General features: G+C 35.2%; 1 protein-coding gene across 4 annotated transcripts in view; it reads left to right on the forward strand.

Annotated features, from left to right (window-relative positions):
- The window catches only part of AP3B1 (adaptor related protein complex 3 subunit beta 1), a 261,798-nt gene that overhangs the window by 188,851 nt on the left and 58,958 nt on the right, over nt 1-13,989 (forward strand). For all 4 annotated transcript variants that reach the window (XR_003234954.2, XR_011997056.1, XM_025998266.2 and 1 more), the window contains exon 22: nt 1,973-2,079. Coding sequence is in view for 2 of the 4 variants with exons in the window: in XM_025998266.2 (XP_025854051.2) it covers nt 1,973-2,079 (107 nt within the window). In the remaining 2 variants the exon portion in view is untranslated. The remainder of the gene's footprint in view (nt 1-1,972; nt 2,080-13,989) is intronic.

Here is a 13,989-nt window from a genome sequence, read left to right on the forward strand (position 1 = left end):
TTTACGATAGTCACAGAGAGAGAGAGAGAGGGGGGGGGGGCAGAGAGAGAAGCAGGCTCCATGCACCGGGAGCCCAACGGGGATTCGATCCCGGATCTCCAGGATCGCGCCCTGAGCCAAAGGCAGGCGCCAAACCGCTGCGCCACCCAGGGATCCCTGTACATTGATTTTCAACATAAGTCTGAGGGAGCCTGGGGATTTGTAGCAGTGTTTCAGGCACACTGAAGGTACAAGGGAAAAAGCAAAGGCTCCATTCCCTTCTCTACCCTGTGTCCACTCTGCTTTTTCTGTTGTATATGTTGAAATTTTATTTAACGCTTCCTTTGAAAATTTTCTCCTTTGGGCAATATCATTTTTTATTCCTAACTTTATTAGTTCATATTTTTTCTGCCTAAATACAGGATATTGTGAGACTAAATGAGATAAAGATGGTTTGAATAATCCTTTCAAATTAAGTAAATGTTACTTCCTTTATGGTCTTATTTTGAACTGAGAAGTTGTTGGAAGCTAAGACTTTTTCCACATTTTAAATTTTCATTGAACAATCGAGCAGTTACTAAGCACTAAAAATATATTAACAGACTAGTAGAAATAAAAAGACACAAATTTGTATTACAAGAGAGGTATGATTGTAGAAGTGTGTCCAAGTAGAACAAAGAAGACACATATAAGCTGTGTTTTGGTGAGTCACCTGGTGCTTTGCTTCTAAGTGGTACCTTAACTGGTAGACATTCCAAAGTAAACAAGGCAGAAAAGAACCTTCTAGGTAAAGAGAATAGAATATAAAAGACTCAAAGCCATGAAACAAGATAATGGGAACTACTAATCAGTAGAGGCTGAACATAGGAGTTGCTCATGAAATTGAGAGAGACCAGTGTTACCCAATATGATGCCTAATGGCCACACATAGCTACTTAAATTTAAATTTGAAGTGCAAGTATTTAGTCATACTAGCCATATTTCAAGAGTATATTAGGTATATATATATGCTAGTGTCCACTATATTGGACGGCATAGCTATAGAACATTTCCATCATCACAGAAAGTTCTTTTTTTAAAAATTTTATTTATTTATTCATGAGACACACACACACACACACACACACACACACACACGCACACTGGCAGAGACATCGGCAGAGGGAGAAGCAGGCTCCATGCAGGGATCCCAATGTGGGACTCGATCCTGGGACTCCAGGATCACGCCCTGGGCCGAAGGCAGATGCTAAACCACTGAGCCACCCAAGCATCCCCCCTCACAGAAAGTTCTATTGGACACTGACGAGCTAGATCATAGAGAACCATATGCACTTAATTAAGGTGTTAGACTTTTATAGACAGTTGTGAGCCTCTGAAGAGTCTTAAAGCAGGGGAGGATGAGATCTATACTTCAAAGATTTTCAAATTTCCACATACCTGATATCATGTACTTAGTGGTTTTAGAATCAAAAATTTCTATCTAGCACATAGCTTTTGCTGACAAAGTATAATTAGAAGTGAGTTAGGTATCCTGGGCCCTTGTAATTATTTCAGTGGAGAGTGAAATACAGAAAGGATTTAAATACCCTTTTAAGACTTCTGGCTCTGATAGAGAACTCTTGAAAACTATTGCTATTCTTTATATTAGCTGAAAAAACTGTTTCTTTACCTTTTTTCTTTCTTTTTTTTTACTGAAGTTACTGGATGATAAATGTTAGTGATAATGTTATGTGATAAAAATTTTCAAAAACTGTTACTCAGGATATTTGTGTCCTTATTTTGTTATAGGATTTGCCATTATGTTTTGAAAGCTAAGACAAATAACTGCCGTGACTTGATAATAACTTAACTAATTCAGGATGTTAAATAGAATTGTCATAGATTTATTAATCACGGTAATTTAATTAGATTTACTAACAAAATAAAAATGTAGCTTTTAATAATATGAATTAAATTTTCATGCATATTTGCTAATTTGGGCCTTTTCTTACAGTTAACCCAGTATCCACACCAGTTGTACTTCCCACACCAGCTCTTTCTCCAAGCTTGATAGCTGATCTTGAAGGTTTAAACTTGTCAACTTCTTCTTCAGTCATCAGTGTAAGTAATTTTCAAAATAATACTAGCTCCGTTTTCATGTGATACTATTGCATCTTTCTTATTAAAATGCAAATAATCAAAGTGGATTCTTAATCTTGAAGAGTGTGTCCTCTGAACAAGTTCAATTTAGGTCTGAGCTTTTAATTTTATAAATACTTTTAAAATTTGCTCTACCCAAACCATTATCCTCATAATTGACTTCTGCTTGTTATTCACATTTAATTATCATGTGTACATTTTTATCTGGCAGTCTTACATATGTATAACATACAAGCATTCTTTGCCACATTGAGTTTGTTTATATACATAAATTCTGCCATAAAGAATTATTGTCTGTGTTAACAGACTTACATTCCCACATTCTATTTCTATTACACTGTTTTTTTACCATAGGCAACTAAAAGTACCTGACATTTTCGTTTTAAAATTCAAGATTATGTTTCTCTTTGAATTATCTTTATATGTTTATTTACATGCACTAGTATCTCTAAAAAATTTTTTTAACATTGTTTATGGGGTATGGCTTACGTGAGGCAAGAGACTGGCCTATCTCAAAATAATGCCAAAACCATCGGCCTGTCCTAGTATCTGAAATTGCAATAACTTTTTCTGTGTTAGCATATTATATCTACTAACCTTTCACTCTAAATCAGGCATGCTGCCTGAGATGTATAATCTGTTGATATGCTTGACCTCCTGTTAATTTGTTGTCAGAAACCTGACAAAGTAAGAGATAAAATGATAAGTTCTGATGGGAACATAGGTAGCTTGAATAGATCTGGTTTATCACTGGTTCCTATGGCTGGCAGGGTACGTAATTGGGGATCTGAGCTGAGGAGCATAGAGCTGATTCTGCCACAAGTGAGAAAGAGGAGTCCCTAATCCTTGTACACTGTTACAGAAACTTTCCCATCAAAGCAAATGTGATTATCAGGACCATTTGGTTTAGAAATCACAAGTGAATACTATTAAGCTGAGCATGTTGTTTTAAATTGTAGAATGCTGTGATCTCTTTAACTGCTGAGAAATGAGTAAGAACGATATCTGGTTTTAGTTTGATATTCTTCTTGCTAAAAAGAAAAGGCACATTGAAAAAGATGGGGAGAAAGCAGTGAAAAGAAGCAGTTAAATCTTTCTTATTTAAGTAATAAATATTTCTTGAGCATTTGGGTAGGCTGTAAAGAGAAAGTAGTAGTCAAAAAAATCTATAGTGAAGCAGTTAGTCCTTAGGGGAAAGGAGGGCCCTAAAACCTTGGGAGGCAGTGAGATGATGGATAAATAACTTGAGCTTTGATATCAGATGACCAGGGTACAGACCTCTGCTTAGCCACTTACTAGCTATGTGGTTGGGCAAGTTGGTGTGTAACTTTTCTGCACCTCACTTTCCTCTGAAGATAATATATACCCTATAGGATTGGTATGACTTTAATGAGATCATAAATATATAGCTCTTAAAAAAATATATATATAGCTCTTAGAACAGTGACTGGCACATTGTCATTACTCAGTAAATAAGAACTAATATTTTTAAAAGTGATGTGATAATGGACCCTGAGTAGACTCTCATACTTTATTAACTGTAAGAAGAACACAATTGAGATTAGGAAAGTTTACAATAAAGTTTCATTCATCACAAAGTAATTGAAGGACTCACCCTTTAATACTAAGAAAAATATTTATTGGGATGGTCTTTTCAAAGGGAAGGAAAAGCACTCCATCCAAAGAGTATACCAAAAAAGGACTGCCAAAAGGTAGAGGAGATTGGGGGATACAGGCTTCTAGTTATGAAATAAGTAAGTCACGGGAATAAAAGGTACAGCTTAGGGAATACAGTTAGTGATATTGTAATAGTTTTGTATGGTGACAGGTGGTAGCTACACTTCTGGTGAGCATAGCATAATATAGAGCAAAGCTGAACCATTTTGTTGTATACCTGAAAGTATACTTGTGTGTAAACTATACTCAAAAAAAAAAAAAAAAAAGACTGTCAAGTTCAGCTGAATAAAAAGCAGGATCTCAAACCTCATCACCAAAAGCTAACAAAATAAACAAATAGTAGTAATAAGAATGGCAACCAGAAGTTCACCAGCAACAATCAAATAAGGAAAGGAATAGAACTTGAACAAAGAGAAAGGTAGAACTTCAAAAAGTGGAGCCTATCGAAATAAACAATATATATATATTTTTTTAAGATTTATTTATTTATTCATCAGAGACAAAGGGAGAGAGAAGCAGAAACATAGGCAGAGGGAGAAGCAGGCTCCATGAGGGGAGCCCGATGCAGGACTCAATCCCGAACCCTGGGATCACGCCCTGAGCTGAAGGCATATGTTCTACTGCTGAGCCACCCAGGCGTCCTAAAATAACCAGAATGTTTTGATGCAGAACGGCATGGTTCCTAATCTCAACTCCAGCCCACAAAACAGTACTTTAAAAAGATTAATGAAACTGATTGCCAGTTTTTCATTATGTATATGAATTTAGAAAGAAATGGACTAAAGATATCAAAAGAAAACGCAAGAATTACAACGCTCATATGATGATATGGGACATCTACAAATATGGGAGCCTTTTGGATCCAAAAATGAAATTCATAGATAAGAGTACATCCATAATTTTAAAATCAACATGTTTCCCTTAGTGAATAAAAGGAAAGAATAAAAGTAATTTTCAATAGGTAATAGTTATATTGCTATATAAATACTTGTCCATGATTACACTAGAAATGTACTGAAGTAGTTAAATAATGCTGGCACTAATATGTATGTAGAACCACCATGAGTGTGTCAACTATAAATGCAGACTAAAATAGGTGTATTAGCAACTCAAATAGTTTGGGTTGTGGTGTTGCCATCAGTAACATAATTTTCCAAAACGTTGAAGTTTCTAGTAGTTGTATGCCAAGTTTATATGACTTTCTAGTCCTTAGATGATTTTTATTTGTTTCAGTGGGTTATTTAACCTTATTTTCCTTGTGTATTTGGTAGAATAGGGGTAGATTTTTTTTTGAAATTATCAAAATATTTGTAGTGAAACAGTTCCTTTTTCACACTAAATATTTTTCAAATGAAAAATTCATTATTTGTTCTTTTTAAATTATGTATTCAGAACACAGAGATTCTTAAGCATAATTCCCAACGAATATCATTATCATTATAAGGAAAGGCCTAGTTTTTCAAGCTGTATGAAAAACAAGATGTGTAGGCACAGTATTTATTCCATTCTTAGTTGAAACTAATTGACAGTTGGCCAGATGGCTAAAAATGAAGAAACATTTCATTTCTTGTAGCAGTATGTCAATGAACATACTGTAAACTTTTTAGTGAATTAATGAATTTTTCTACTAGGTTATTGTTAGGCTAAGAGTTTCTAAATTGTTACACATGAAGCCCCAGGAACTCAGGCTCTGAATAATCCTCAGAATGTTACAGCTTCCAGAAGGGATGGAAAAAAAAGTGAGGTGGGAGAAAAGACAATATAAGAATAATTGTAAAATAAGAATAAATTGTTCACCTCTGGTTTTGGAAATGTTGGAGTGAAAATTGGTCTTTTCTGCTTTAAATACTCTTTCATATATTTGGGACACAAAACTATTAAAATGAATTCAACAGTCCAGGTTACCTCTGAAAACTTTTGGTATATTTTTTCCTGATAAACATCAACATGAAATCTGGTCTCATTCTTTGCATTTTCATGTTTCTTTTCAAATTAGTTTTATAAGAAAATTTATTAATTTGCTTACTTAATATTAAGATTTTTATTTCTACAGAGAAATGACTTCTGAGTTCAATCCCCCAATGCTATGAAACCCATAATGGAAGTATAATACCTGTGGTTCTTTAGCACCTAATCACAAGTCAGAAGGTTTTTATGGGAATATACTTTTTAAGAGTTCTAGTTTAAAATACCAAGAATTCATTTAGAAAGTCAGCACAACATTTAGGAAATGCATTGAATTTGAAGCCCATATACTTGCTGTCTATCTGTTGTCTATCTATTGTCTATTGGCTGAGCTTGTTATTATCATCATGACTATGGGCAATTCATTGACTTGTGTAAACTCTAATTTTTGAATTTATAAAATGGAAATAATACTTTTCCTAAGCAATTATGTTTTCATGAAAAGTAAATGAAGTAATTAGCCTGAAAAAGTTTGAATTCTGTTCTATGGCTGTCATGTGGTATGAGAAGAGACAGATGAAGTTCTGGGAAACATCATGCTTTAAAGGCAACAAAGGAAAAGGCTAAGAAGATGAGTCAGTAAAGGAAGTGAATTATAGAACATGGTATCAGGAAACTCACAGATTAGGAAAGGAAACAGACAAATCAAAATGATTTGTATTTGACAAATTCAAATTCAAAATGAATTTGACAAATTCAAAATGATTGTAGTAAGTGCTACGATGGAGGTATAAATCTGAGAGGGGCGGAGCAGGGGCGGGGCGGGCGGCCCGGGCTTGATTAAGTAGGAGGCGGCGGAGCGCCGGCGGCGGCCGGAAGTAGCCGAAGCGAGCGGCGGAAGTAGCCGAAGGGGCCGGAGCGGGCGGGCGGCAAGGCGAGGCCAGAGCTGCACAGGGCCCTTACGCGGCCGTCTCAGCATGTCGGACTTCGACGAGTTCGAGCGGCAGCTCAACGAGAATAAGCAAGAACGGGACAAGGAGAACCGGCACCGCAAGCGTAGCCACAGCCGCTCGCGAAGCCGGGATCGCAAGCGCCGGAGCCGGAGCCGTGATCGGCGCAACCGGGACCAGCGGAGTGCCTCCAGGGACAGGCGGCGAGATCAAGATCTCTTAGAAAAGAATTTCTTTTTTTTTTTTTTAAGAAAAGAACTTCTATATGTGACCTTGGAACTGAATCTGGGAGAATAGTAAGAGTTTGTCTATGTGGCTAGAGTAGAACAAGAATGATATACTGACAGAGGAAATAGGGTATGCAAATGCTCGAGGTATGAACAGACTTGGAATATTAGAGAAACAGCAGTTCAATGTGGCTCAGGTATAGCACAAATAGGTTGGAATAACAAGTCTGATGTTGGAAAAATATGTTGGTGACATTACTGGCATGGGAAAATTGTAGTAATGACTCCTTTAACTTACTGTTTTCCAATCTTTTCATGTTATGGTACATACAGAAAAGTGATAATATTTGTAGTATGCTCTAGGGTGAACAGAGACTACTGCAGGAGGTGATAGGTACCCAGCCTAGGTGCTCCCAACTACCACAGGCCCCACCTGGCCTTCCTGAGGGCTAATGGTGGGAGCAGCAGCACAACACAACTTCTAACCTATTGGTGGCACACTAGTGAAGAAGCACTGACTTAGCTGCTATAAAATAAGTGATTTGATCTTCAGGGATCACAATATCCAAGTGGAATTAACTTAGGAGGGTGCAGGAAAATTCACTTAAAAAAATGATCATTATAGAAAACAAGGCAATAGATTGAAGAATGATAAGTAATTCCAGGAACAGTCCGTGAAAGAAAAACTAGAATTGGAAAAAGAAAAGCCCTACTCGATACAATATGCTACTGGAAGTTATCCAAACTCCATGTTAGGGGCACAGTCCTGCCCACTGTTAAATTGGCCCGAGACTGTTGAGATCAACTGCAGGTTTAGGGGTTTCCTAAAACTACCCTCAAGTTTGATAATTCACTGAAATACAGAACTCAGGAAAGCACTGTACTTAAGATTGCAGTCTTATTATAGCAATAGGATACAAATTAGAACCAACCAAAAGAAGAAAAAGATATTCTGGGTGGATTTGAAATTCATAGCTTCCAGGTTACCCAACTGGCATCAAAGGTGGTATGCACAGAGCATCTGCTTAGCCTTAGTTGTTCGGGGCTTGCTGTGAATCACTTTCTTGGCAGCAGCTATCAGGTATGGTCTATAAGGGCTTGCTGTGAATAATTAAAGACACTTCTATCACTCATGAATTTCCAAGGGTTTAGAAATTACCTCTCAAGAGCTACGACCAAGTCCAGATCTCTCTTTGAGTGACACTAAATTCCTTACTACGCATGTGCCAGTAAATGTTTCATTCATTCAATAAGTATTTATTCAGGCCAGTATATAAGACAGGTGCCAAAGGTACAGTGAACAAGTTGAGCTAGGTTTCTGCCCTCAGGGAGTTTATAATTGAGTAAACGATATAATGAAAAATGTCATCAAAGGCATATAGTAATACAGGTGATTTATTGTATAACATTGTTTTGCCCATTTGGGAATTTCTGTAGATACATGTTGTCATTTTTGTTATTATTCCTCTGATTTTATATTGGCTACGCTCTATGGTCCAACCTATCTCCCTCTGTGCGATTATAGTTGAAAATCTAATGAGAGTTACTTTTGACATTTAACAGACTTTAAAATTTAGATATCTAAACTACTTTTCCTTTCTAGCAAGTAGAAGGATAATTTTCACAGTCCGTGCTGTTCACAATCTGCTTTCCTTGAATTGCTGCTGTGAAACATCACTTCCTCACTTAACAATGTTGAATAAATCCTCATGATGCCTGGGAGAAGACAGTGGAAATAATAGCATTAAACTAAGGTTTGTGAGTGTTGTTACAAGTAGCCAGTCTGGAGTTTACTGTGACCTGCAGAAGAATGGCCTTAAGTTTGTTATTATGACTAAGAAGTCATGTAACTACAGTCCCCCTCACCCACCCTTTAAGGGATTTTCAGACTGAAGGGTAGGAAGAAAGAATCCCATATCTAATGCACTTTATAATCAGGACAAGCAGAATAAGGCAAAGAAAAGACATTTTTTAAAAATACATAAACCAAATTCACCATCTGAAGTTGCATTTATCATTAGTTTTGTCAAGTTCCTAATGTAAGGAATATTAAAAAAAAAAAAAAAAGGCTAGCAACTAGGCTTGCAGCTTTTGCTGTTGACAGAGATTGGCAACTAATGAAGCTATAACTGTCCATGATTAGGGGTGAGGTCCTGACCCTGTTTGTGTTAGAGGAACTTAATTGGAAAATAGAGAAGAGTGACTGTCAGACCTGCTTTTAGTGTGCAGGTTACTCTATCAGTTTTAAAAACAATATGAAGAAAAAAGAAACCGTAATTCATGAAGCAGAATCTGATTTACTCAGTATGAAATTTACTAAACAGAATTGGGAATTATTAGGATAATTGCATACTGTAAAGATGACAGTTATAATTGAAGTTGATTTCTGTTTCTCTTAAGTGGACTTTTATTTTAAGTAGATCTCTCTCTCTTTTTAATTAATGCTACCTACGCTAAGGCATTTTGGTTTTGTTTCCCAGTCAACTTGTCTTGTTTATCCAGAAGAAAGCAAGAGCTTTCTTCTTGTTGTCTGCAAGGACACAGTGCTTTGAGGGAGGGAATCTATATTGATACAAGTGTTTACTAAGTCGTGTGCCAGACATTTCATGAATATGTGGTTTCTTACCCAAAACAAATAATATATCTGTGATAAAGTTTGTTTTCTAATATGATGGAAGAATTATCTTTTAAAAAACATCTGTTTTTTACATTTTAAACACTTATGGTATATTCAAGCCCCAGGCTAAAAGAGGAGTCCAGTTAAGACCAAATTCCTTTGAAGAGGAAATTATAAGTCAAAATTAAAAATAATTTTGTCATTTTAAATTTGGGAAAAATCCTTTATTTGTTCTGATGAAAATGTCAGTAGTCATGGAACTGTGGTAAAAATAATGAAAAATCATTGGCCTGGGTCTGCTTAAATTGAAAACATTTTTTAATTAAAATTTGACAGTATTTTGTGCTTCCATTGCCTAGCCATGTCCCATCTTACTCTTTCATTCAATTCTCCTCTGGGTATGAGTTGCTTTAATTTTTAAATTAAACTTTAAAGGTGTGTCATACTATTGCTTCATCTTTTTATTTCTGCACTACTTCAGAGGTCTTATAGTTAATACCAGACCATTATTATCTCTCCCTTTCCTACATTATTAAAAGGAGCTGCTTTTTTTATATATAAATTTAATTTTTATTGGTGTTCAATTTGCCAACATATAGACTAACACTCAGTGCTCATCCCATCAAGTGCCCCCCTCAGTGCCTGTCACCCAGTCACCCCCACCCCCGCCCACCTCCCCTTCCATCACCTCTAGTTCATTTCCCAGAGTTAGGAGTCTCTCATGTTCTGTCTCCCTTTCTGATATTTCCCATTCATTTTTTCTCCTTTCCCCTTTATTCCCTTTCACTATTAAAAAAAAATTATTGTTAATTTTAGTTGCAGGATTTTTATTTGAAAATATTTTTTATTTGGCTTAAGTAAATGTATGCCAATCTAAGTCCTGACTGGTGGATAATACTTATAATGTTTTGTTGATATTGTAATAAAATTATCTACAATACAAAATCCATTATATCAGATGCTAATTAATCAGATGAACTAGTAATGATTGCGGCCCAAAGAAAGCAGGTCACCCAGCAAAATATAGAAAATATGTATATAAATCTACAAGAAATTGAGGGATCAAAGAGGTAATAATAAAGAAAGCCTTGGGCCTTTCTTTTCCTCTTCTTTCTACTTTATGATAAGTAGTTCCTTTCATTTGCTATGGGTTCACTCTTTTCAGAGCTGAAACGGTTCCCTAAACATGTACTGACTTTTTTCCCAAGATTATGGGTTCTAGCTTCTATTTATTATAATCAAATGTACTATAGTAGTAAATAAAGGTTTTTAAAATATTCAATTAAAAAAGATTGACTCTTTTCTGGCAGTTTTATTTTACACATCCAGAGTTTTTTTTTTTTTTTTTTTTTTTTTTACCGCATGCTTCCGTGTCATCAGACCTTTAATTACATAAGCTGTGTTCAAACATCATGTTCAGAGGGGACATTTAGGTACACATCCAGAGTTGATTGAACTTTGTGTTACTGTCAACTGCTAGGTTTCAAACTTTGTTGCTTGTGTTGAATTTGTGCTATTTGCATTGAAATATACTTTTTTAAGCTTTAAGGTATCTTAGATTATTATACATTAGCCAGTTTATTAATTATTATTTAACCATACATCAGCCAAGTTAATTTCTGTTATCTTTGTTCCTCTTTTAAAAAACTTGTCAAAAATTTTATGAACATAAGATAAAGCATGGTATAGAAAATTTATATAAATAGTATTAAATCTTTTAACATGAGAAACCTGAACGAAACATGGAAAGTATTATTGTGATGCTTAAATAAACTTTGTTGCTCTTCAGAGGAGAAGAAAATGAATTAAACTATAGGGCACATGCCCAACTAATGTTAAAAAATTAATTTATTACCAGAGAGAGGAGAGCATGGGGTAAAAATAGATAAGTACAGTATATGACCCTAATATCAAAGAAAAGTAAAAGCCACTTATCTTAGAATATATCAGACACACTATTATTCAAATCATTCAGGAATGTAATTACAGACAGCTTTTATAGACCTATCAATAAGGGTTATTTCTTTAAATTTGCAGCTGTTCCACATTACTGAATATATAAATATCTCCTCCAAATGTTAAATTAATACTGATGATATATTTTACAATTCTGTATGCACACACATACAAACAAAATATCAGTAAGTTTTCCTTTAAAATTAATAATTTAGATTAAGAGAGATACAAACCAAGTTTTTATCTTTTTGAATCCTTATTCAAGCAGACCAACTTTGAAGAGACATGTATGATAGTTAAGGAAATGTAAACACTGTATTTTACATGAAATTAAAGGAAATTATTCTTTTTTTTTTTTAATTTTATTTATTTATGATAGTCATACAGAGAGAAAGAGAGAGAGGCAGAGACACAGGCAGAGGGAGAAGCAGGCTCCATGCACCGGGAGCCTGATGTGGGATTCGATCCCGGGTCTCCAGGATCGCGCCCTGGGCCAAAGGGGAAATTATTCTTTAATGTAGTAATAGTATTGACGTTTTCTTTAGAGGCTTTATCTGTTAGGTATACTAACCAAACTATTTCTTGAGAATTAGATTATATCTGGAATTTGCTTTTTATTTTTTTTATTTTTTAAAAGATTTTATTTATTTATTCATTAGAGACAGAGAGAGAGGGGCAGAGACACAGGCAGAGGGAGAAGCAGGCACCATGCAGGGAGCCTGACGTGGGACTCGATCCCAGGTCTCCAGGATCACACCCTGGGCTGCAGGCAGCACTAAACTGCTGCACCATCTGGGCTGCCCCTCATGACAAATTTTTAATACATAATTTCAGAAACTCATTTCATATTTTCACTGAAGCAAAATCCATCCCTCGTAGAATATGTAGCCTGGCAAAGTTATCTTGTAAATTTAAACTAGTGCATCAAAATTTGACTTCAGTTCAAGTTGTCATCTATGAAATTAGAAGACTGTGATAGGTTGTTTTTTAAGGTCCCTTCCAATATTAAATCTCTTGAAGTCTGTGGGAAATTAAGTAGAGAGATGCCAGTGACTTTAGTAAAATCCGTGTCAGCATAGAGAAAAGGTGCCTTATCTGGTGCCTTATCTTTTATAGTAGAAACATACTGTAGATCTAATAAGACTTAGTTTCTGAGTCACTAGAAGATAGGTCAGGGCCTATTTATTGGCCTTTCTAGTCCCAGTGCTTGATATATATAATAGGTGCTCATCAAAAGTGTGTTAAATGAATGAAATTAATCTTTTCCTGTTTTCTAGCTTAATCATGATACAATCCATTCCCACCGATGTCAGTTTAAAGAACTGTATTATTAATGTTAGTTTGTTACATCACTGAGAAAACCATTCCTGTCTAGAACATACCTCAAAAATAGCTGTGCTCCTTGTGGACATGTCCACATAGTCTTTAGCATATAGCATTTAAGACAATGAAATGGAGAATTAAGTTACTGCTTTAAATTATTTGATTGAATGTATCTTAATAACCCATTCTGTATATTTCCTAAATGCTATTTTCATTTGGCTAAAAATACATCTTGGTAAACTGAGAAATTAAAATTATCATTTTTATTTTATGTTCCTGTCAATACAACAGATCTCCTAAAAATTTAAAGCACATCTTTCTAAGGTAACATTTACCTCCTCACATCTTTAGCAGCTATCAGACATGACATGGGACATATTCATTGACCCTAAAAATTTTCATCAGAATCATGCACTGAAAGGGGGCAGCCCCAGCTAGACAAGAGGCTCATTTCAATTTTAACGGCTGTAATTAAAGGTTAATTTACTGAGTCAGGATTAACGAGGAAAGTACAAATGATAGGCAAGCAGCTGCCTTTATAATACAAGATTAGAACAATGCAATTACAATAAGAATTAGAAAAAATCAACTTCCAGAAAGGGTCCTTTAATGAATGAATTAAATTGTGATCTCTAAACATGAATATGTAAGATAGTACTTCTTCCGGGATCATATAATGATCTTGTATATCTAAGCGTATTATGTCACACATATAAACAGTGGTTAACACTAAAAACTTTTACATTATTAATAAGTTGCCAAAAATATGCATGTATATGTATCTGCATATGTTATTAAATGGCAAAGAAATTTCCCTACTTCAGACTCATTTTTTGATGTTTGCCTTTACCTGAGTCAGAATTGATCTTTCCCTTTCTCTGCCACATTCTCACCAAGTACCTCTTATGTTTACACCTTAAATCTTTTGTTCTTATTAGAGGATATTCCTGAAACTCCTTTTCATCTGGTAATAATAAAGTAGACATGTATCATTTTCAGGTACATTAATTATATTTACAAATTACAAAATATTTTTCTTAAAATTTAAGCTCAGCTGTATTTTATTTTTATGCATATCATATTACTTTAGTTTGATGTGCCCTTAAATCTCAGGACACTGATCCAAGCTTTTATAGGAGTTGTGTATTGCTAGGAAATTTCCAGACTGCTCATTGTGTTAAACATCCTAATGTGAAAGTTTCTTGCAGGGATCCCT

The sequence above is a fragment of the Vulpes vulpes genome, chromosome 14, assembly GCF_048418805.1.
Source record: "Vulpes vulpes isolate BD-2025 chromosome 14, VulVul3, whole genome shotgun sequence".
Lineage (NCBI taxonomy): Eukaryota > Metazoa > Chordata > Mammalia > Carnivora > Canidae > Vulpes > Vulpes vulpes.